The 24,551-nt window shown below is 34.3% G+C and overlaps 1 protein-coding gene across 3 annotated transcripts in view; it reads right to left on the bottom strand.

The window, feature by feature from the left end:
- Window positions 1-17,173: 17,173 nt before the first annotated feature.
- Window positions 17,174-24,551, bottom strand: part of LOC148622629 (DNA polymerase lambda-like) — a 58,224-nt gene continuing 50,846 nt past the window's right edge. The window contains exons 7-9 of one of the 3 annotated variants that reach the window (XM_088572578.1): window positions 24,120-24,211; window positions 22,203-22,364; window positions 17,174-18,872 (exon numbers count right to left, since the gene is read on the bottom strand). In XM_088572578.1, coding sequence (XP_088428704.1) covers window positions 18,765-18,872; window positions 22,203-22,364; window positions 24,120-24,211 — 362 coding nt within the window. In that variant the 3' untranslated portion in view covers window positions 17,174-18,764. Of the gene's footprint in view, window positions 18,873-22,202; window positions 22,365-23,114; window positions 23,321-24,119; window positions 24,212-24,551 lie in introns of those variants that run through there. The other 2 variants (XM_088572579.1, XM_088572580.1) reach the window with 2 other exon arrangements.

Genomic DNA, 24,551 nt, shown 5'->3' with positions numbered 1-24,551 from the left:
AGTTGCTCGTTTACTTTTGTTACTTTGTATGTATTGTTTTGGTTGTTTTTGTGTTCCGTGTTGTTTGTTTCCATGTCTGGTCTTTGACCCTGGATTACATTCTTTTGATTTCCGCTAGAATTTTGGTTCCCTTGATTACTCTTTGAACAATATAATGTTTTATTATACTGTAGTATTTACTTTGTACAGTTGATGGATTGTTTAGGTATAACGCCCGAGAAGCATTATTTGAGCTATATCCAGGCGATGAATATGAAATGGATGATAAAATGAACATGAAAATATTTAATGATAATAAAATGAAAAATGGGATGGGACACAAGGATAATGAGATCGAAAAATTCCGATTGCCACTGGATACAGGGACAATTGGGTATGGTCGGGCAATTTCGCCTCCTGTGGCGGAGCCCAATGGTTTCTACTCCGAGAGAGAACCACAGTAGGGTTCTTTCGCGTGCGAGGAACGTGACACCTTTCCCAACACGGAGCACCACTATGGTTTGCGGCCAGGTTTTTCCGTATTATGGCCTGACGACCCCGGCATGTTACATGCCAGGGTTACCCCATTCCACCACCTGGAGCACACAACCCAGTTGCTCTGTGGGCAGAGTACTCTACCCAGGCCAGGGTTCAGAGCACTATTCAGTCGTCTTTTACGACAAGCTTAGTGCTGCTGCGGGTCTATTCTTTTGATACCCGGACTCGCACGGGGCTATTGTATATAGTAAATCAACTGTAATATTTTAACTAGTTACTCCAAAAAGCTTTGATCGTTCTGTTCACCCGTTCAACAGTTTTTACTATTGACCGTAATCATATTTCGCTGTTTCCCCCTCCCATTGTCATCAAAGTAATCAATTGAAAGAGTTCTGATACTCACGGGGTTTATCTTTGAACAACGTTAAAATAAAAAACGGCGAGATCAGACGAAAATACCTATTACGTACGCGCAATATCTACTCACGAATTATGAAGACATTATGGTTCAATAAGATAAACATTTGTCGACTGTTCATTCATGAAACAGTAAATGGTTTACCTCTTGATACCAACTTTTACCTTCAGCGTTGATTAGTACATTTGTTGTTCCCCTAATGACCATTCAAAAAATGTATACTGTCGTCGATATAAGTCATATCTAGGCACATTTTAACCAATCAGACAACTCCGTTGTGAATTGAAAAGTCAGGAGGATACATAAACATGATATCACCACATGATTAATCCAACTTTAGTTACTGTGAATGTGATGAACATTTTCACTGGAAGTCATCGTGACCAACGCAGTGATTTACAAAAGCGTTATAATCCTCTAGCCTCGTTTGTTATTCCAATAGATGGTGTACCGTCACAAATTTATCAACTTCTTCGTATTCATCACACCCACACGGAACTGTATGCCTTTACTGTTTCAAAATTACATTGATTTTATAAATATTGTTTGGCCTCATCTGCCACTGACCCAAATTCACTTAGATATAAATCAACTGCAATCATGCTAGGTATCAGCAATCTCAGATTATTTGACCCCTTGGTGTTACTGATAATGAACAAGAGCGACGTGCTTTTGATTTTTTGTGTTATTACGTTTTATTTTCCTCATCTACATTTTCATTTCGATATTTATCTTATTCGATTCATCGCTACAATGTGTATCAAGATCGTCTTTGCATCCTTTTATGCACACTCTGGTCATGTATTGAGATTTTAACGTATTTGAATTTTCTCATTGTTAACGCTTCGGTACTATTTTTGCTAATAGTTTGCTCAATTTTGGTAATAAAGGTCTGCATGGATGCTACCAGCCTTGGCAATATAAAACTGTTAAATCTGAAGTTCCTCCATATTTGCAATCAGTTCCACTCCTATTCAACACTAACACCAGTCACAATGTTTACTAAAACAATCTCCAACTTAACGACTTTAAACCCAAATTATTTCTGTTATGGCTTTACCAATCAACTATAGTCCTACTTGGCGTGTTATTAATTTTCAACTTAGTAAAGCTAAAATGTTTCATTGTCAGATATTACTACATAACGCCAAAATTAAAAATACGTTTATCCATTCCATGTATTGGACAACCGCATCTTTACAAGTGTTCTTACAAATGATTACATTTCTTGGTCTCCTTAGTGCATAGTTTTTTTTTCCAGTGAACGCCAACACTTATTCTAACAAGATGTACACCGAGTCGGATGGTTTGACATAATGGAACTGTTGATCGACAATGGCATTGTCGAGTTTGGAGGACAAGTGTTCCATCGTTTCAAATTGAATACTTATTGGAACAAACTGTGCACCACCCTGTTTCTTTATTTGTATGAAATATCGGCAAAAATACCGAAGCGTCAGTAGCGTGTATAATACAAACACGAAAAAAACATGGTCTGAACATAAACACGGGAACCAAAGGCGATCTACATACACAATGTAGGAAACTGAATTAAATAGATTACACATAAGAACTGATCATGAGGATAAGAAAAGCAAGACACCACACAATCGAAGCACTACCATTATGAACTCCCACAAAAAGTGGGCGTGGCAAAAAGTGGGAGTGGCATCAGGTGCTCTAGAAACGTCAGTATATTCGTCTCCGTTAGCGGCATCCGTCATATTGCAACTATGTATAATCCAGTAATACATGTAAGACTAGCAACATTAATGCAGCTCCTCGACACGAGTAACAAAGGGGGCCTGTTCAAAAATTCACACGAGGGCAATATCATTAGACTACGAATCATGATGTACAGAGTAATAGTTAATGCGGAACTAATTTTATAGTCGTCATCACAATTGATTGAACAACGTCGAATCAATCAACGTTTTAGAGAGTCAAACGTCTTAAAAGGAAAAGAGGTCAATGTCGAACAGAAAGTAAATAGAAATATTGCAACAAAATATTTCCTTAGCACACATAAATGACACAAATTAAGAAATGAACTTGCTATGTTAAACTAGTAAGCGCCATACACTCAGACATGGCATGAGGTGATAAGTAGAACAAAACACGTAAATGGTTTGAAACAAAGGCTAAACAGTCACTTAAGATGTATTCTTAAGAATGCATACGTATTCATATTTGATACTGGTACTTAACTAAAATGAAGATGGTTAGATAGTCTAAAACACGGAGTTTCTTCCTCTCCTTATTTTTCGTAAGAAAGATAAAAACTTCGGCGTAATCAATGATTTTAAAAAAAATAACAGTGTTGAAACAGTATCAGTACACTAGAACCATGGAACAAAAACTTTACAATATATACGCTGAAGTATAATGAGCTATTGCGTCCATGCTTGTAGGTTACACAGAGGGCATATTGTACTGTTAAATACCTTTGTAAGCTTAGATTAACTAATTTGCACAAAATAATGACTATCTCCAGCAACGACTATGATTAGGCTTTGTGAGGGTTAACATTAGAATACAACAAAGCTTCACGTAATAGCCTCATTATCATACATAGGTCTACTAAGAGAATAGTAAATCGAAAGTCTTATTGTTCTTGTGTACTGTACCTGTTGGTTACAACACCATCAGAGGTTTTCAATGTTTGAAGTGCTAGAATTAGCGTAAGCAAATTGTGATAAAGATATTATTTAAAAAAAAAAAAAAAAAACTAGTAAGGATTTCCATCCTTTTCTGGAAGGTTTGAAACGACGAAATAAAAAAGAAGGTTTATAGCCAGAGCTGATTGCCAGGTTCTCCATTTTAGTGATAAAATACCCAATTTATAGCTCTTGCAGATCCTGACATTTTTATCAAACAAAAGTCAAAAAGGATTGTTGATCTGTATGTTAATTCTTCTTCTTACTGACGGGTATTTACTCATTCAATAGTACCAATATCTGTTAAAACATTGGAAGCGATTGTAACGCATCTCATTTGAATTAAAAGTAACTTCATATTCCAACACGACAAAATTAGTCTAAAAAATAAATATACATTAAAATGAACACAAACACCAAAGTTGGAGTACCAATAAACAGAATGAAAAACTTACTTCCTAACTTGATATTAACAAAATCCCGTAATATATCGCAACTCCAGCAGACGCGATCGTCAGATATTCCACATTTGATTATCCGTTTTAATGAGTAATCAAGGGAACCAAGATTCTAGCGGAAATCAAAAGAATGTAATGCAGGGACAAAGACCAGACATAGAAAACAGACAAACACAACAAAGAACATAAAATAACCAAAATAATACATACAAAGTAAAAGTAAATGAGCAACTCGGACTCCACTAAAACTGGGAGTATGGACCAGGTGCACCAGTGGGATAAGCGTCCTCTGCTTTTCTAGAAACACCCACCGAGTTGCTTATAAAAATGCAAGTCCGAGGTACACGAAAGAGGAAAGGAAAAACATTAATGACTCGTTGAAAAAATCAGGTTTCATGGTGCAGATGGATACACCATTACAATCCACGAGTTCATGATGACGACCATAAAACTTCTCTAGTGGTGTCTTCAATCTTGTAGCAATAATCCTGTGCCAGAAGCCTAATTATAGCGCGATAGAAAAAGTCTGCGGAGTTACGGCAAGCTCTGGCATAACGTATGAATTGCAATATGAAAACTCCATACGCAGGTGCTGAGGGGATGTTGCCACAGATGAAAGGAAATTTGACAATACTGAATATGAGGAAAGTGAAACCTTAAACGCTCCCGAGGTAACATTTTGATATGATATACGGTTTTTATTGTCCTTATGCATTCTCCTATTGTCATGGTCTGAAATATGTATGGGCCGAAATGTATGGCTATGGTAAAGAACTGTGGGTTGTCCTGATACGAAATGTCTATGGGTCGAATTGTCCGGTATTGATAAGCTGATATGCTCATTTTCGTTAACATTCGGGTGATATATTGTGCCCATCCTTATCTTGGGAAAAGATAAAATTCGATTTGTATTTAATCGTCGAAACTAGCTAATGGTGTTGTTATCAATTGCATTTACCAAGTTTACAAGAATTGAGCTGCCATGATGTTATATTTAAACTCCCGATTTTACATGCACAAATCGGACATTGATGTATTTTTTTGCCATAAGTATACTGAACCCAGTTAATAATCCAACCAAGTTACTTTTATTCTTTATTTTATTATTCCTCGTAGTTTTTATGTACAAGTCTTGCAGTTTTGGCCAATTTTAAACAAAAAAACTTGAGAAGTGTAAAAAAAAATACGATATGGATTATAATCAAATAATATGGCGTTAAACTTTTATATCAAACAATGGTGACCTTAATAAAAGGCCCAAATAAATGCAAGGCGAAATTTGGATGAAAATTGGCCACAGGAATATAATTAAAGCACGAGCTGACAAGATGACACATATTTTACAAACCGTCAAGAATGAAAGCCAAGGACTGGTAGGTGTTCAACTGGTAACAGTAGAACAAATTCTTCTGTGTTGCCCTACAGAAACAATTGGAAGGACAACCCACGACTTTACTGGACCGCATTTTTCAAGCTTTTCTCCCATACCCCGTTTGATGATATGATATGAATTCAGAACTGGTAACAAGAGGAAGCCTCGCCTAAATCCCCCACCATCTTGTGGTACTACTGGGTGGCGTAAAATATGATCCATTGAAGTAATCTAGGGTTATAACTCCTGTTTTCATCTTGTCAGCTCCCGCCCTTTCAAATATCATCATATCAATTCAAATAAATTTGAAATTAAAGTCACCATTTTCAAATTAAATTAACTATGAAATAAACAGTCTATTCCAATTTTACAGCGCTTTCACCAAATTCCTCCGTGTTAAACGAATCCCCGTCTTTCTGCAATGATCAACGCACCTCCCAATCCAGTCATTGTTCATCATTCACATGGAAACAGTTAAATTGTTCGTCGATACACAGTCCAGGATTACGGTAACAGTAGTCATCGTATCAGTATACAGTACACTGTAAATATCGATTAATTGAAAGGGAGATAACTCTGATAAAAGTACATTTTTTGTAATTGACTTTTAAAGTCGGCATTTCTAGGTAAGATAATTTGTACTTTTATTAAACCTGCTTTATCTTAGAAAAGATAACCATACTAAAGTCTTGTATTTTCCATATAATGTTTTAACTTAAGTTTTGAATAACTTTGATATTATTAGTTTTACCATTAGTTAGGTACATGTAGAACATCGACCAACAGAAACCACACAAGATGCATTTTTTTCATCATAATAGTAGCAGTTAATGAATAAAAAACGAAAGCTTAGGAACACTAATTAACCTGAATAATTCTTATTTAGTATGTATAATCTAACTGCAAGGTCTAGGAGTTTTAACCAGATTAAAAGGACTACACAGTTTATATTAAACACATCGTCTTGTGCGGTTCTGATCATTTCCTTTTTTATTTTGTTTATTTATATATATAGTCTTTCGAATCATTCCATAAAGGTCATTTATTTGCCGTAAATTGTATTACCTCCTTGGCCATTAGACTTAGTGCAGGCGATATTTCCACATATGCCACGAATTCGAATGATTGGATAACAAACAACTCAGTGTTTCTGGGCCTACTAATTACTTTTTAAGACTAATCAAGGGAACCAAAAAATGAAACGTCGTAGTAGAACCCCCCCCCCCCCCCCACACACACACACACGCAAAATTGCACGAATTGTTACCAATGACAAAATATCTGCCCGGTACAACTTCATTTTTAACTATAGAACTTTTAAGTCCCATCGTTAAACGATTACGGAGAATTAGTACAGTCGTTTAGAAGCTTACAACCATACTCGTATTTGATTTTGGGACATACAATGTTGGGTTAGTACAATAAATTTATTCATTCCGGTTGATGAAACGTAAGATTTCTTTTGGAATTATTATTCCAAAAAATAACTGATAATTGCGAGGTAAAGCAAGGTTTTACATTTTGTTTTTAATATTTGTACTTTAATCCGGAGTATTGGTCAATAGTTTTTTAGTACAAATATTAAGGTTATGGCAGGAATTTGTACTTTGTAAAATAATAGCACATGTACAACAAAGACGGTACTTATTACAGACCTTTACTAGGGGACTTCACGTACTTATCACTCCCTAGTGGTATAATTATAAGCGCGTATTAATAAAGGGAAAAATAGTATTTACCTTTCCAGTGCACACAGAGAAGCCCGAAATGCTTGTTTTCAGTTGGTTTAGGTTGTTCCATTTTGTCAGATTTCCTGACCTTTTTCTTCGTTCTGTATCTGAAAATTTACATTTAAAATACCGTTGTGTTCTTGATTTCATATTTATGATGGAATTTTTACAACATAAATTATATCATTAAATGATAGGATATACAGCTGAAGTATTCTCACAGTTCTATCTTCACTTCGATCGGCATATACAAGTATTCTTTTTCCAAATTGGAATTTTTCTGATTTTTTTTAGCATTTGCTTCTTTCCCTCCGTCTATTGTCTTCCTCCCAAGATTGAAGGTAATATTATACGAAGTTATTGATAAAAAAGTATCTTATCAAGTTACTATCTTTTTACATATAAGTTTTACATATGTTTGACAGATAGGTCTTTGCTGTATTTTCATATATATCTCATAGATTATTAGATCTATTTCAATTCATTTCATTTATCCAAATTACTACTGAAGTTGTTTAATCGAAATATTGCACTTAGACAGACATGAGCCATCTAATAGTATCTTTAAAATACTGAAGTTGACACATTCTTGCTGTACTGCCCCCAAAAGTTGCAATTTTACTCCCCTGTAACTTTATAATAAAATACTTTAAAACGTCATTAGGCTCTTACATCTTAAAATCATGAATCTAATCATTAAAGTATTTAAAATGGTGGATAATGTTTAAAGGCGGAAGGACCAAGTCCTACATTTTTCAAGCTGAGAAAATTCAACTAATGTAATGATGAAAGTCTATGTTGGGTACAAAGCGCTGTTATGCCATTTCCCGATAGCATTTGATGCAGATACACACAGTAATTACATCCTCCAAAGCATTATTAAAGTACAGTTCATCCGCAGTTGGATTTATCCCATAATTATTTAAATTACAGTGATTATACTTCCTAGAATCAAGTCAGACATAATATTATAAGCTTTAGGTCTACATGGATAAAACAATCCATAATTATCTATTTAGATTTGTTCTTTGAGGTGATCATGTAACGAATGGTAATTGTTCTGCTAGTGCTGTTTTCTAGAACCGAGGAGTGCTCTAACACCCGAGAGGCTGCAGTACAAGGAAAATTAACAACATTATAGGTAATTATATAGTAGTAGTCTGGTGTCCTCATTAAGGCTTTTAAAGTACAGTTCATATAGCCCTATATTTTATTTAAACTAAGTTCTTCTTTCAAGTATAAATTTAATTTGATATTAACAGGCAAAAGCTATGTTACTGCATACAATCTGTGTCAGCAGGTCAGTCGCGGTCCGCATTTAAAAAAAATGCGTTTTACAGTCCTAATTCTGACTGGGACACTCTGAAATTTAATTATAATGTTTGATTTAAGTTGTGACTTGGAACTTTAGCATAAATCAGAAAGTTAAGACAATCTTTTTATCATTTACATGTTCTTCAACAAGATATTGTATATCATAAAATGTGGTACATTTGTTTATACATATACCACTTCTATAACTTGTCATTAAAAATATTTATTGGCATACTGTTTCTGTTACAAAGATGACTAGACACTGACAAAAAAAAATACGGTACGAGTTATTACAATATTTACTTCTTTAAATGACATCACAAAGTATATATGTTTTCTCTATTTTCATATAACCCTGTTACTATTGACTATTTGTTATACTAACCTTTCTGGTAATGTAAATTCTGACAATGTCATTGTAGTACAAGAATTCATTTTAAATACAAAAAGGTTTACTTGATAAGCATAAGTTTATATTGATTGATTGATTGTTGGGGTTTAACGTCCGAGCAGCAATATTTCAGCTATATTCAGACGATGCATAAGTTTATAAAATCTATTTCAATATTTTGTGTGGCATAATCAATGTAATGAACTTGATTTTAATAAGTTGTATATCTGTAATAGTGCTTGGTTATCACCTATTTTGAAATGTTTCATACATGATTGTCTATAATCATTTCTAATTATATTTTTCTTGGAGAGGAGTTTGTAAAAGTATTCGACACTTGTTCTCCAATCCCAATATTGCTTAAATGCACTTGCTATTGATATGTAATATTACTGAATAAAATACTGTTTACACTCAAGTATCGCATCTTTGCACTGCCGTTTATTTCTTTTGAAATATTTTCGATCCACAACTAAATATTTTGTCAAAATATATATAGGTACAAATTGAATAGGATTTCATAGTTTGAATATTGAATTTGTTGACTGCATGTGGGCAATTTCTCCTGCAAAATATTATAATGAAATCAATTTGTTTTACTTTGGGAATTTCAAAGGCGCATTATTATATCAGGTTAACTGAAGAAGCTAGGCCTGATCTTAGCGCTTGGAATTTTTTTTTCTAGACTCCTTTAATGGAAAATCTTTCTTCTTAGCTGATAAGTGGTTGTTTTCTGACCATTTGTTATCATTTTCTGCATTCTTGCGTTTAGGAGAAATTTTGTTGAGGTCAAAGGAGGACTCAACTAGAATAATACAAACAGGTGATGTTCAATTTTCCGATTTTGAAAAAGATATGTCTTCCCCTCTCCCCGAAACAGTCACATTGACGCTGTGCCATTTTAAGAACATTAAGTCACATCATCCGGTCTCAATATATCTGGCAGCTAATTTGTCTGACCTAGCTTTCTGTCCTGTCAGAGCTTTGTTTGTATACTTACAGCATTTTGGTCACTCTGATGGACCTCTCTTTCAGTTTTCTAACCATAAACCTGTAATCCACCATTTTGTTGCAACACAAACGGCCAAAATTTTACAATTCATGGGTATAGAAAATACTTTCTATAAAGGCCACAGTTTTCGCATCGGTGCAGCTACCCATTTTGCCAACCTAGGTTACTCATAAGCTTACATTAAGAAGCTTGGCCGTTGGAACTCAAATGCAGTAGAAAGATATATCAGCATTGATACTTTTATATTGTAGTATATTTAGCTGTTGAATTTACTTATTGAATGAGGCCAGGATTTGCCTGCTCGTGGGGACTTCCATCCATTTATTACAATTTACGTTTACCTATACCAAATGAATTTCTGTTATTTACAGTTTTTGTACTATGTGTAATCGTTTGTTGTATTGCTTGTGCTTATTTTTATCAGATCTGAGACCAGGATTTGCCTGTTCAATGACCTTTCAAGTTTGGATTCACTTATTCACTTTCATGTAAATATAGCACATCTTATTGCCTTAACAGATAGGAGGCCAGGATTTGCCTGCTCCTTATAAGTTTTTAACATTATATGTACATTGTACACGTATATTATTGTTTTTCATGTGACATGGCATTAAAGCACATTGATAGTTATGGTTGTATGTACGTGTAATTCCCTCCTGTTAACAAGTGGGTACATGTCTTGGGACAGATTTGATTGCTTAGAATTAATTATATTTCGTATGGGTGACAACGTTGTCACCAACTCTAGCTAATGTTTCATTTCCGACATAATATTGGTTATACCATATATACATGTAGGTAACTGTTAAATTGTATGTACTGTTGGTCAGCATGTGGCTGCTTCGGTAAATATACACGCTGTATTTCAGTATTACTCTTACATGTATGTGTTCTAATGTGTTGAAAATATTGTTTTATTCTTTTGATTTTATCCCGAACCTCCTTGTGCTCGCTACTCCAGGTATGGCGGCGCCGCCATTGACTGTTCAATGTCGGCTATGGCTGTTTTTTAGGCCATACCTTTTTTGTTGTAAGGAATTTTGTATACTTTTTAGGGAGTGTCAACTGTATTATCAAATTTATATTATTTGTCTCATCTCTGACAGTGACACTCCAATTCAATGTACATATGTTACTTATTTTTGCCGTTTGATTATCGTCATTTAATAAATGACATTTATGGGATATGTTGTTTTATTTATGTCCTTACCAAAAAACTCAGTGGTGTAGCTTGCACAGTTGTTCTCCTCTTTTTCTCTAAAGTAATAACTTGGGAATTGGTGCAATATAAATTTGTTTTCGCAGATTTTACACGTTATTGGTCCATTTTGCACTAAGAGTTCCATGTGCTGCATGAATGAACAGCAAAAAAGCTTTGTTGTCAAATTAGGCACATACTTAAATTTAAAATTTTTGCAATGCCTATATAACACTTTAAATTGGCGGGTTAAACAGTCTTTATGCATATGGTCTATAATTGACGGTTTCCGGCGTGAGATGCAATTATTGCAAAGTCCCAGTACACTATATACAACTTTATTTACATCTCGTGAAAATACATGTGTACAGTTCGGAAGTCAAGGACAGACTCCTCGATTCAACTATTCTCTATTTTTACAGAGGATCATAAAACACTCACAACATTCCGAATTTTTTAGGTATTACATCATTTAGCGATAATTGCTATATTGACAAATTTGCTTGGGGCGGTTTCTCAGCTCAGTGACAAATATAAAGACTAAAACGTTAGAATAAACTATGTCCAGCACTTAAAGTTCAATAAAATTCTGTTTCCCCTAAAAACGTCCAAGGGGTCCGGCTGTCCGTTTTCTCTTGTTTATACTTACATTGATTTGACCAAGTTTATTTTGGGACCAAATTTAATATACTAGTAAACCGAGCATACCTGTTTGGGCAATTTTAAATGAATAATGCTTGCTATACATTTTGTGTGAGTTTAGAACTTTAAATATGCATATGCCCATTTAGATCAAATTTCTGAATGGTTTGATAAAATTAGAAAATCATCCTGGGAATATCCACTATATTTAACAAAAGCTTGATACTAAAATGCGTGTATTTATAGCAGATTCTGATAATGCAATACGTTTGGTTTGTAACTTACTCAAATGTGAAAAAGCTACTACGGAACAATTACGGTAATTTTCCAAATCTCTTAATAAATTTGATATTCTAATACATATTATATACTACTTATTATTCACATTAAAATGTAATGGTATATATACAAGAAGCTGTTTTTTTTTCAACTAGGATACTAAGTATTTTTTTCAGAGCCTCTCTCCGAGGAAAACTTACAAAAAATGACTGGTGAACTACCAAAACTTTCCTTTATGGACCCTCCCCTTTTTGCCTCTCAATGTCACGTTCCGTCGTCACAAAGGCCTTGCTATTGTGACGCTAAGAAAACAACAGGTTTTTGAAAGGGCTGATGCATCGGACCTCTGGCACTGAAAGGAGTACTACTTTGGGCCGATGATCGGCCCTGTGGCACAGAACTCGTTACAATCGGGAACAAAATTTTCACAAAACAAATCAAATCTTGGAATGTAAATGCAATTTATGACCAAGTTTCAATAGTGACAAATTGAATTTGTTTGGTTTGTTGTGATAATCACTGAGCTTTATTGTATTGCGACCTTTGTCAATTTTACTCCCGTGTGTGTTGAAATTTTATTTCCCGCAGCAATGTTTTGATCTGGAGTACGTAAGCGACGTAGTAGTCAATACATCATCGTTAACTAATAATTTGCTTTGACGCACAAATGAAATGTTCGTCAACCCTTCGAAGCTAGTTACTTACAATTTAAATTGTTTTCATCTAATATCGCAAACAAAGCTGTAAGCATAGCTGGATTTAAAAAAAAAGCATCAGGGCAGAGTATAATTATGACCAAATAACACGACCATAACTAAACGAGACCGATAAAATGTCTGAGTCACCATAATAATAACATTATCAACACGGTTTTCGAGGAAACTGCACGTAAAGGGCCATTACTGTGTCAATAATATCCGATCATTAAAACATTAAAAGAAACGGGAATTTCTGTTTGTTTGTTGTTTGTTGGGGTTTAACGTCCGAGCAGCCGAATTTCTGTTGGAATTTCTGTTGGTAAAATCATTAAACCCATGCAATTCAATGAAGAGGAATGATTGGCGAATACAGGGACATCTGGGACGAATAATTAAGGCTTAAGTCCCTTGAATAGTATATTAATACTAGACGTCGACACTGCTGTGGGTGTTTGCTGTAGTTCTAAGCAGCTGTTTTAGCCAAAGGCGGTGAAAATTTTCCTAAAAAATTCTGTAAATTGTTGGCTTATTTACCGACGTCCAGTAATTTACCTTCACTAATGGGCAGATGGATTTTGGCTACTGATAAAGGGCTAAGACAGACTCTTTCCCTGAAACAACAAAGTATATGGTAAGTGTAAAGACTATTATGACGAATATGCGGCAGAGTCAAGAACTATCATTTCAACAAAAAAATATTCAGTGCAATAAATTCGCTTCAGACATCTTCAGTTAATAAGAGCCGTGAAAGCCAATTCACAGTACGGTTACATGAAGAATAAAAGAAAACACTGACCGATACATATTTTTATCAAGTTCTTTATTTAAACATTAGTATTATGACAGTCTACATCAAAAGAAGTTAATTGCAGACTGAAGATGATTTTAATGTGATACATGTTGAGAAATACATTATCAATGATTGGTTTGTTTTCAAGTCATGATTTTTTTTATTTCTTGTCAAAAATTATATAAATTGCAATTGTCGTGGTTTGTCTTGGAGTCTATATTCGCTGCAGTGTACATGATGGATGAGAATATTGATGTCTGCATGTGGGAAGAATTGGTCACGCATTTTTAGACATTTAAGCAGAAACTAAGATAAGATTAAAGATGTACAAATCACAATTAAATGGAAGAGCTCACAGTATTTGTTACTTAAAGCTTTCGCTTGTACAGTTTCAGACGAAGCAGAGATCGAATCCTTAACAATCTCATGTTTTGGCAAATATGGACTGGATTCACCACTGAAGCTTTATATAGCTTTGCGCTCCGTGCAGGTCCGGGTGTTAAAAGAATAGGCCTGCAGCAGCGCTAAGCTTGTCGTAAAAGGCGACTAAATAGTGTTCAGAGCAACTGGAATGTGTGCCCCAGGTGGTGGAATGGGGTACCCCTGGCGTGTTACATGCTGGGGTTGTCAGGCTATAATACGGAAAACCTGACCGCAAACCATAGTGGTGCACCGTGTTGGGAAGATGCCACGTTTCTCGCACGTTAAAGAACCCTGGTGTGGTATTCGATATGAGTAGGAACCTTTGCGCTCCGCCACAGGAGGCTAAACTGCCAAACCCTACCCATTCCTCCCTTTTATCTTGTGGCAATCAAAATTTGTCGACCCCATTATCCTTGTGTCCCATCCCTTTGTTCATTTCATCATCATCATCATTTCATGTTCGTTTTATCATCCCTTTCATGTTCATCGTCTGAATATAGCTGAAATATTGCTGCTCGGACGTTAAACCCCAACAATCAATCATTATATAGCTTTGCGATTCAATTGCGATAAGACATTTTATAAATAGTATGAATTTGATCAAAATCAAAGGTGCCTCTTTTTTGGCCCCTTTTCCCAAATGGTTCCTGTCACAACCTCTGAAGTCAATCTAAACACATTTTAGGGTTAAATGAGTTATTGGGTTAATTTTATAGTTGGTTCAGTTAATTTTTTACCTTACATTAAAGGGGGCGTTTAAGCCTAAAACCTTGTTTAACCACACCGTGATGAGATGTTGGTCATTATTGTGTCTTCGTGTCGTTATATAACTTTTTAGTTTGATTTGTAGAAGTGGCATCAATATGTTACCATAAATTTTACAACCTTTTTGTTGTCAGTCATTGCAGAGCTTATTTGAATGTGTACTTGCACTTTTTAAAGACATTGTGGTGATCGAAAGTAGTCAAAATAAAGCTGAGAATGTGTACATTGTTTCCACTTGCGAGTAATTTGCTTCCATGCTGTCAGTTAGCAGAAGAGATAAAGTATTTCCTGGTTTGTATTTTGGTTATAATACGCCGGTGCATACGTAGCGTTTCACCATATTCGTTCTTTTGTTTTTCATTTTGGGTATACATGTAGCGCATTGTCACTTTCCCTTATAATCGTTCAAGTTAACACCAGACATCAGGAAAGTGCTTGTTTCTTTCCCTCTTACGACCCTTAAATACTACTAAGTCCAGTAAGAACCCCTAAAATTTAATCCCAGCCTTCCTTTTGTGGTATGGCACCTTGTTAATGCCAGCCTTCCTTTAATGGTATGGAACATAGTACAATTTAATCTCAGCCTCCCTGTGGTAGTGTGGCACCTTGTTAATCCCAGTCTTCCTTTTGTGGTATGACACATTGTACAGTTTAATCCCAGCCTCCCTTTGGTAGAATGGCATATTGTACAATTTATAAAGAAATCCGTTTAAGTATTGTTAAGTTGTATCAAATAACACAAGAAAAAACCAAAACTTTCATTGATTTATAAACATAGCCTTTTCACTTAGCATAGCTTGACTGTAGACAACTTGTAACGGACGGACGGGAGGACCAGTTAACGACATAACTTCATGGAAAGAGCATCTATTGTTCGATAAAAAAGTAGAGGCATGGCTTTCTTGACATTTGAAATCTATACATTATAAAGCAAGTAGGTAAATTTGATATAAATTGTAAAGTAAGAATTATGGCAACATTTGTTTCTTTCTGGGAATCAATGTTTTCAGATCTACATGAAATCAAAGATTTTATTTTATTTAAAAAAGGCACAAAAATCATCAAAAAATAATAATCAGTTAACTAGTACAAAATAATAAATAATATAAATACTTACATACATGTACAACAAAGTGAGGTATATATGAGGTATATAAAGTGCTAATGAAGACTGGGAAATCCATTTCTCTCAATTAAATAGGCTGCATAAACACAATGACAACACTTATTTATGTAAAGACAAGTTAAATGGAAGGTAGTGAGTGTGTGAAGGCCATTTAAACATGTCTAGTCATTCCACTATATAAAATGACCACCATTGAAAGCATATGTCATCCTAAACAAAACAATATTTTATAACATTCAGGATTAAACTATTAAAAAAACATAAATATGTAGTTTCAATAACATACTTTGCAAGCGAAGAGGTCGAACACACAATTCAAGCTTGATACAGTCTTCAAGTATGATACTATTAGGCATTTGACACAGGATAAGAATTTGTCCAGTATTAAAGTTGTTCTCTTTTATTCTTAATTTCTATCCAGTCACAACCTCCAAAATAAATCACAGCATCCATTTCGGGATAAGGCACTTTGTGAAGCAATTTCAAAGCGATCCGTTCACTTACAGTCAATATATTATCCGGACTTTAGGTAAATGCTTGTTTCTGGTCATTCATCCTAAATGGTTAAAATTTTAATCCAAAAATCAACCCTACTCCCATCCCGTATTACCTTAAGGGCATAGAATATTGTGGAACGATATCATAGGCATCCATATGCTTTAACTGGAGATGTATTTACTTCTTTGTGTGGTTTGGAACCTTTTTGTGAAATCTGATCAAGAAGCATCAAGTAAAACCCAAGTTATGGCACGAAAATAATTGTCTACCGGCAATACAGACAACGCCATACTATAACAGGGTTTTTAGATTAGGGGCGCACAGTTAAAATTTTTTGAGGTTAAATTTTTGAAATATTCTTCTAGAGTGGGTGTAATGTAGATATCTTTTGTGGTAAAATTAGAGAGAAATTAAAGTTTGAACTTAAACCCGCCTAAATCAACCCCTGACAACCCATGCTTAGCAAATTTTAGCCAATTTTGAATCCGCCCCTGTACTATTATACGACCTCAATTTGTTTGTGGTCGTATAATAAAAATTGTAATTCATTGAACATGGATATAGACACTATTTACAAGCATTGGAGTATTAAAGAAATTACTACACGTGTAAAACGTGAACATTACTATCATAAATGTTTTCTACCCGCATGCTCGGGTAATTTCTTATGCACAAATATTAACAGTTGTTCTGCGATGTCACAAATGTACATATCTTATTTCAGTCACTGTCGCTATATTGTGATTTTTAACATTACCATAACTAAAATCATTGAAGCCAGATTTCTTACAAGGCAGCAGTATTTATGGTATTCTATACTGACAATCTATATTACAGAAATATCCCTTAGATGACGTAAAGATGACTAAAATAAATGTTCGTAGAGAATATTATGTAACTGTCTGGCCTTGTGTCCATCCTATGATTTTCTTTTTTTTATCATTTAATCAAAAATACGTTATTACAGGTTATCATATTGGTTTTATAAACTCTTTTAGACAATTAGATGACACAAAAAATAGATGAAAATATAACGATCATACTTTTAGAAAAGCCCATTTTATTCCTGTAACTTTTTGATTTAAATTCTTTCCAGTCAGATTTTCAGGAGAACTTTATAAAGAAGTTTCCCTGTATCCACACGGCCAATTTTTCACACTGTATTACCATTTGTATTGTAGGAAATGTAAAAAAAAATAAATAGAAACCACATGATTCCGATATAGTTTAGCTTGACCTGTGTTCAATCCAATTTAGGCCTTTTGTAATTTGAAAAAGGTTTTCACACGACATGCTTAAAAATGACCAAAAGTACGTGTTTTTTTAATATTTATATTCAATTGACTATTACTTCATCCAAAACAAATGGAAACATTCACAGAAAAGTTTGATTGAGAGTAATGTGAAACTTTTTGTATGTTCTTGATGAATTTTTTGGGTAATTGCGTCATAAGTTCCTATGCTATTGAATTTTTAACATTTTTTTTTAAAGATTTTTTTCATTAAACTATAAAACTGTACTACATAACATTTTAAGTGTATAAGAAAGTCCTTAAAAACTACAAATTCATAAGTGAAAATTAACAAATACTATAGAGATTTAGAACTCAGAAAAACAGCATTACTGTAAATTTACTAACGTATATCTTATTTTCCTCACATGGAGGAAAAGTAAAAACTCTGTTTATTAGTCCGACTTATAAACGATACAGAGGAATAACACTTAGTAGGAACTTCTAAATTATCCTTGTACAATGTAAACTTTGATACCACCCAAGGAAGATTTATTTATACAGTTAATCCCGATTATACATGTAACATACGCTTTACTATAGCATTATCTTATCTGGACAATCTACTTACATCCGAAATACATACAGTTGTGTGGTGGAATGGAAACTAATTCATAAATCCTAATTCAATGGTTCTACGCATCATTTAATACGATTCAAATATTCTAAAAATAATAGAACAAAGAAGTGTAACTGGATTTAATTTTCATAATTATACATGTACTTGTATAGTATACTTTCATACTTATAGAAATGGTAGAATCGGAGAAAAAGAATTATTTTGTCTCTACTCTATCATCGATCATATTTTTAGAAGTAATTTTAAAAATATTTAAAAGTCGTATAGATTGTCAACGTTGTTATACATTTCATTATAAACAGTTTATACCAAAATATACATGTAATTTAAAAAACCTAAAAATCTACAGAAATTCATCACTCAAAATCTTATAAATAATGTCACTATATACATCAAGGAAAAGATACACCCGTTAAAAATACTTGTATAACAACTAGACGTATAAATCTATTTTCAGTTAGTAGATGGTTTTCAGTGGTCTTATTCAATAGATATACTTTTATCAAATCAGTGCATAATACCAACCAGCTTCCAATCAACTATCGTCAGTTTACTACTTATAGCTATGATTTCATATTAATATTATACATTAGGACTAATGGCACGTCAATGGTGTCATGATATTCTGTATACATGACACTGCGTCAATGATCTCTTTCATTGGGAGGTCTGTACGGTACACCCAAGAGTGTCATAACTGATTCTTCTGTTGGTGTTGGGACTACTGTTCCTTCATATATCTTTTCGCTACCCTGAAATATCCATATGACGTCATCATGTGACAATAGGTAATATAACTTCATTTTCGTAATCTACAGTTTTTAATACTATCTACCAATTTGTTAAAGACCCTGTCTTACTGTCACCCTCGTAATTAAAGTAGTTTATATTTAACAATTCATATGTCTAACTCTCGAATGTAATAGACGTCTAATTTTTATACTTACAAACATCTCAAATCAGATAGTAACAGTAAACTCTGTTTTTTTTTTCAAACAAATCTAATAAAACATCGCATGCGAGGCCAACGAAAGACGTTCAGTCAAACCGGAATAGGTATCAGACAAGCCGGCCAAAAATAACACATCGCATGCGAAGCCAACGACAGACATTCAGTCAAACCGCAATCGAAACTACTCGGCCATTTCCGCTACACTAAAAATAACCTCGGATGCAGAAAGGAAAATTTCTTCTTGAAAGAGTAATCAAGGGAACAAAGGTTATAGCGGTAATCAAAAGAATGTAATCCAGGGACGAAGACCAGACATGAAAAACAGACATACACAACAAAGAACATAAAGTATCTAAAATCATACATACAAAGTAATAAAAGCAAATGAGCAACTCAGACTCCACTAAAAACTGGGAGCATAGACCAGGTGCACCGGTGGGGTAAGCGTCCTGAAAAAATTGCCAGAATTGTAGTCATACGCGAATCAAAATAGTTCTATCCACCAGGTGGTGCTAAAAATTTTAGTTGGATATCACTAGAAATTAAGAGCAACTCTTCCAAAAATATTGGCGCGAAGCGAGGAGCTAAGAAAAAAAGTAATGGTAAAAAATTCAACCAGTTTAATTATAGTTTTAGAATCGGATCGGTCAAATTCCGGACGGATCCATCCGCCTAGTGCCTCCAAGGTTTTTCTTTTGTGTAACTAGAAAGGCTGAGGTGTACCGATTGGGTCAAACCGGAATAAGAATCAGACAAGCTCGCAAGAAGTGAATTCAAAGTAGCCTTTAAATATGTTTAAGTTCAAAATATATAATTCAAAAACCAAAAAAAAAAAAAAAAAAGAAAAAAAAGAATTATTTACAGTAAGTTATTTTGCGAAAAAAAAAAAATAGACAACCGTTTACCTATCTATTGAAGATATATGTATTCGGCTTGGAACGGGGGAAATAGCTCGGCGGAGCCTCGCATTTCTTACCCGTTCCGTCCCCTCATCACATATCTTCAATAATTTTCGACAATGTACCTTTATTGTATATGTCACAAAAACGTTTCAACGTTACAATGTGACTGAAAACGTTGTTTCGGATGTTGACAAACAAAAAGTAGTTTCGTAAAAGGTGGGCGTGGCCTAAATAGCAAGTTAGTTTATACAATTGAAACAATGTTGATTTCAATTTCAAATTTTCACCAGATATTTTGACATAGTTCGAACTCTGAAACCATTCCTCCCCCCCCCAAAAAAAAAAAAAATTAAAAAGTTTCGCAATATTTGCCGTTCACTGACTTAACCGAACATAATCTAAATGTGGCTAAAGAGAGTTAATTCTGCTGTATTGTTTGAGAAGCAACGTAAATGATATCACATGTATTGTAGAATTTTTCAGCCAAAAGGAATTGCCTGGGTAAATGAAACAAATCAAATTCATGTGTATGTTTAGCCTTTCATGTTATAAGAATAAGGCCATAACATGACACAATTAAAATAAACCAAAAGCTTTAGATCAGATGGCTCATATTTCTGTAAAAGAAATTGACAATTTAAGGTTTCCACTACGGGTAATTGGAAAGTTCTCGATGATTTTTGGTTTAAAATCTCCATGAGTTCGTATGATTTTGAAAATGAGTTAGCCAATATTATATTAGGGGATTTCTTACAAATATTTGATTCTAAGTGGTTTTTGTTTTTGTTGGGGTTTAACGTCCGAGCAGCAATATTTCAGCTATATTCAGACGATGAACATGAAATTGATGATAAAATGAACATGAAATGATGATGAAATGAAAAAGGGATGGGACACAAGGACAATGGGGTCGACAAATTTTGATTGCCACTGGAAATAGGGAGAGGTGGGTAGGGTCGGGCAATTTAGCCGCCTGTGGCGGAGCCCTATGGTTCCTAGTCCGGAAGAATACAACAGTAGGGTTCTTCAACGTGCGAGGAACGTGGCATCTTTCCCAACACGGTGCACCACTATGGTTTGCGGTCAGGTTTTCTGTATTATAGCCTGACAACCCCAGCATGTAACACGCCAGGGGTACCCCTTCCACCTAATGGGGCACACATCCCAGTTGCTCTGTGGGCAGAGCGCCCTAGCCCCCGGCTAGGGTTCTGAGCACTATTTAGTCGCCTTTTACGACAAGCTTAGCGCTGCTGCAGGCATATTCTTTTAACACCCGGACCTGCACGGGGAGACTCTAAGTGGTTATTACTATAAAGAATCAAACGGTAATAAGCGTGAACAAAGCGAGTATAGCATTTACTGAAAATAATACATGAAGTATTTGCGCTTTTCAATATACATGTAGACTATACAAGCTTGACTCCAGCGAAATCTCGAGAACTTCGTGTTGAGAATATATCGTGTAGTATATAAAAACCCATACTTTATGTAAAAATACAGCATCACGGACCATATGCATTTTGTCGCCAGATTTGGTATGTCATGCAAAGGCTTTGAATATTCGCTTACTTCTCGGTTCATTATTTCATATCATTATTTGGTTACTATTTATTTAGACTGACAATACTTGTCCTGAACAATCTATTTCAAGTATTTAACATTGTCCTATATATTGAGCTAATGCATGCTCCGTCCCATTAACTGGTTTACTGAGATCATTTTGTCATCATTTCTCCTTATTCACAAGATAACACAGTCCACAAAGAATAGGGATTTGTTTAAACTTACCCTGATGCATATTTCAAATAATCACTTCTAATATGCATTTATGTATTTTTCACTAGTATCAAATACAGTTATATGTGCTTTTCAGTTAAATGAAATACTATTGTAGGTATTTCTATAGATAGTTTTTAGGTAACACCAAGACCCTAGCTTGGTACCTTATTATTTTAACGGTGCTATACATACTTTTAGACAGCATCAATCACTTATACCATTCACGACACAATATATGTTTGGCCATAAAATACATGTATGCACATTCGTGAACATTCATGATTTAATTCCTTTGATTTGAAAGAGAGTGTTTGTTTACTTCGATCTTTTCTGACTGGGTCCTTTCTCGGGACACGATAAGAAAGAGAGGTGCATATAAAAGTACCAAGCTTTCTGATCGTATCCTCCTTTATGGTGTGGTTAGAAAAAGAGGACGTGCTTATACCTACATTTCTGACTACACCCTTTCTTAATGCGTGGTTAGACAGTGACATGCCACATTTTTTCGCAAGGTTGCGTAGAGATCTGTTAAAATGGGCAGAGCCGGTGAAGTAAACCAGTGCACAAGCATACTCGCTGTATGGTACGACGATGATATCCAGTCGTCGATGCTACAATGACAAACGGCATGATTGTAGGAGTGTATACAACGAAAAAGACATTTTAACAGAAACGTATTCATCTCATTAACGCATTACGTAATTTATAAAAATAGAGCCAAAACACACGATAAAAAAAACGACCCAGAGGTATAAACCATGTATCTGCTGAACTAAGAGCCTATTTTTTGTGATGATTATAAGCCGAACCAAACATAAACTTGATATATGTAACCCATTACTACACATTTAAATATCTAGAAGCGTTCAGTATATAAAATGCAGAGTGGTGTTGTATCGTCCAATGCCCATAATGTCATCAAAACTCATTAAAGCGGAAACAAACGCAAGCATAATCTGTTACCCATAAAGATACACTCACACATCAAATATTATATATCTGCTTGCGTTAAAAACACGGAAAGCATGTGATTAAATGGACTGACGGAAAGATTTTAAAGTCGATAAATAAAAAAAAGTCAAAAAAAGTCCTTAAACTTCAAAACCAAGATTCTAAAAATAAAATGCTGTGGGATTCTCATATTCATAGTCTTGCTTTTGCAATATGCTTATAAAGCTGCTTTTAATAGAAGATACCAAAACGCACCCATTTTAGATTTAAGAGCATGGTCTCGACTATGAAACATACTTTTCTCAATAATAAATACCCAACCATTTCCCCTCAACAAAAACTTTAGAATATGAATCTACTCTATGCAATCTGACTGTGTAGAAAAAATAAAATTAAAAATAAAAGTGTTGTTCTGTGCACGTATAAATTTAATTCTAATGACTATTTAATTCTACAATATGACAATGTACATGTATTAATATATCTACCAATTTTAATTTACATGTACTAATCCACTACACTGTATCTTTACATCATATATCCTGTCCTAGTTCTGAATGGCTAGCGGTAAGGTAGGTTATCACTAATCTTGATTTTAAATGATTTTCTCCAATATCTGTTTACAGGATTAAAGTCGTACTATTTTACGTTTGTGACTGTGATTTTTGCATACATTTTCTTTGCACTTACACAGTGTACAAAGTTTTCATCTGTCCAGTGTCATTTATATTTTATGTAATGCAATAAGTTACTAGTTAGTGGTCCTTAACTTGTGTATAGTAGAACTAAGATCAATTCTATAATGACAAAGGATTTTTTAAAATGCACATGAAATGTGTATCTGATAAAAAAAATCACCAAAAAACGGTTGTGAAACGGACATAAACTAAGTACAATCGTATACGTATGTACGTTCAAACATGAATGCGTATGTTATTTTAGAGTTATCGCTCTTGGTGTGTGAAACGCTACGAAACAAGCATATAACTGTATGTCATATCTGTCAGCATGGCATTAAGATAAATAAATATTACATCGATGACTGTGCTGAATGATTAACTGTGGTCTTATGAAATAAAAAATAAAATTAATTATACATTTGAAAATGGAGGAGATGAAACTGCTTGCCTTAGGGTGAGCCTACCCAAACTTCTTTGATTTTAGTTCACAAAGCTATAACCGTAGTAAAATGTGCCAGCAAACTATTCTGGCACCACATTTATTCATTACTTCAACGACTTGGTAGCAAACAGACATAGGATGTAAAAACAAAACAACAAAACAAAAACAAAACAAAAACAACAAAAACAAAACAACAAACAACAAACAACAAACAATCAAAAAGCCAAAAAGGCGCGACAATATACTTGATCTCCAAGTCTGATATTATGTAGACAACTGACTAAAACACACACCTTTCTATTAGAACCGGGCAACTGGCAAACACCAAGATATTTCTGCTGGTTACCGTCGCTTTCTGATGTTACCAAATCATCTGTAATAAAACCTACAAACGAGACATAATATTTACATAATGAATTCCAGATTAATAACCAACACATTAGTTATAAATCATGAATGCTCCAGTACAGAATGTATGTTATTCTAAATTTTGGATGAAACAACAATATAATGGTGCTGTATTCGTCTTTACTTCACCGTTTTATATCTTAACATCCAGGTATGTATGAGAAACCTTATTAAAATGTATATCAGATTCTATTCCATACAGGAGTAAACCGAGAGATAAATTACGACACGCAAAGATCAACAAAAGCAAAATGTTTTCAACAATTATCAGTAATAGAGGAATTTTACATTTTCCATTTTCACTTCATAACGCATTT

Source organism: Perna viridis, chromosome 3 (genome assembly GCF_037379345.1).
Source record: "Perna viridis isolate PV_CMFRI_1.1 ecotype Kerala chromosome 3, ASM3737934v1, whole genome shotgun sequence".
Classification (NCBI taxonomy): domain Eukaryota; kingdom Metazoa; phylum Mollusca; class Bivalvia; order Mytilida; family Mytilidae; genus Perna; species Perna viridis.
This window is presented reverse-complemented; position numbering and strand designations above follow the sequence as displayed.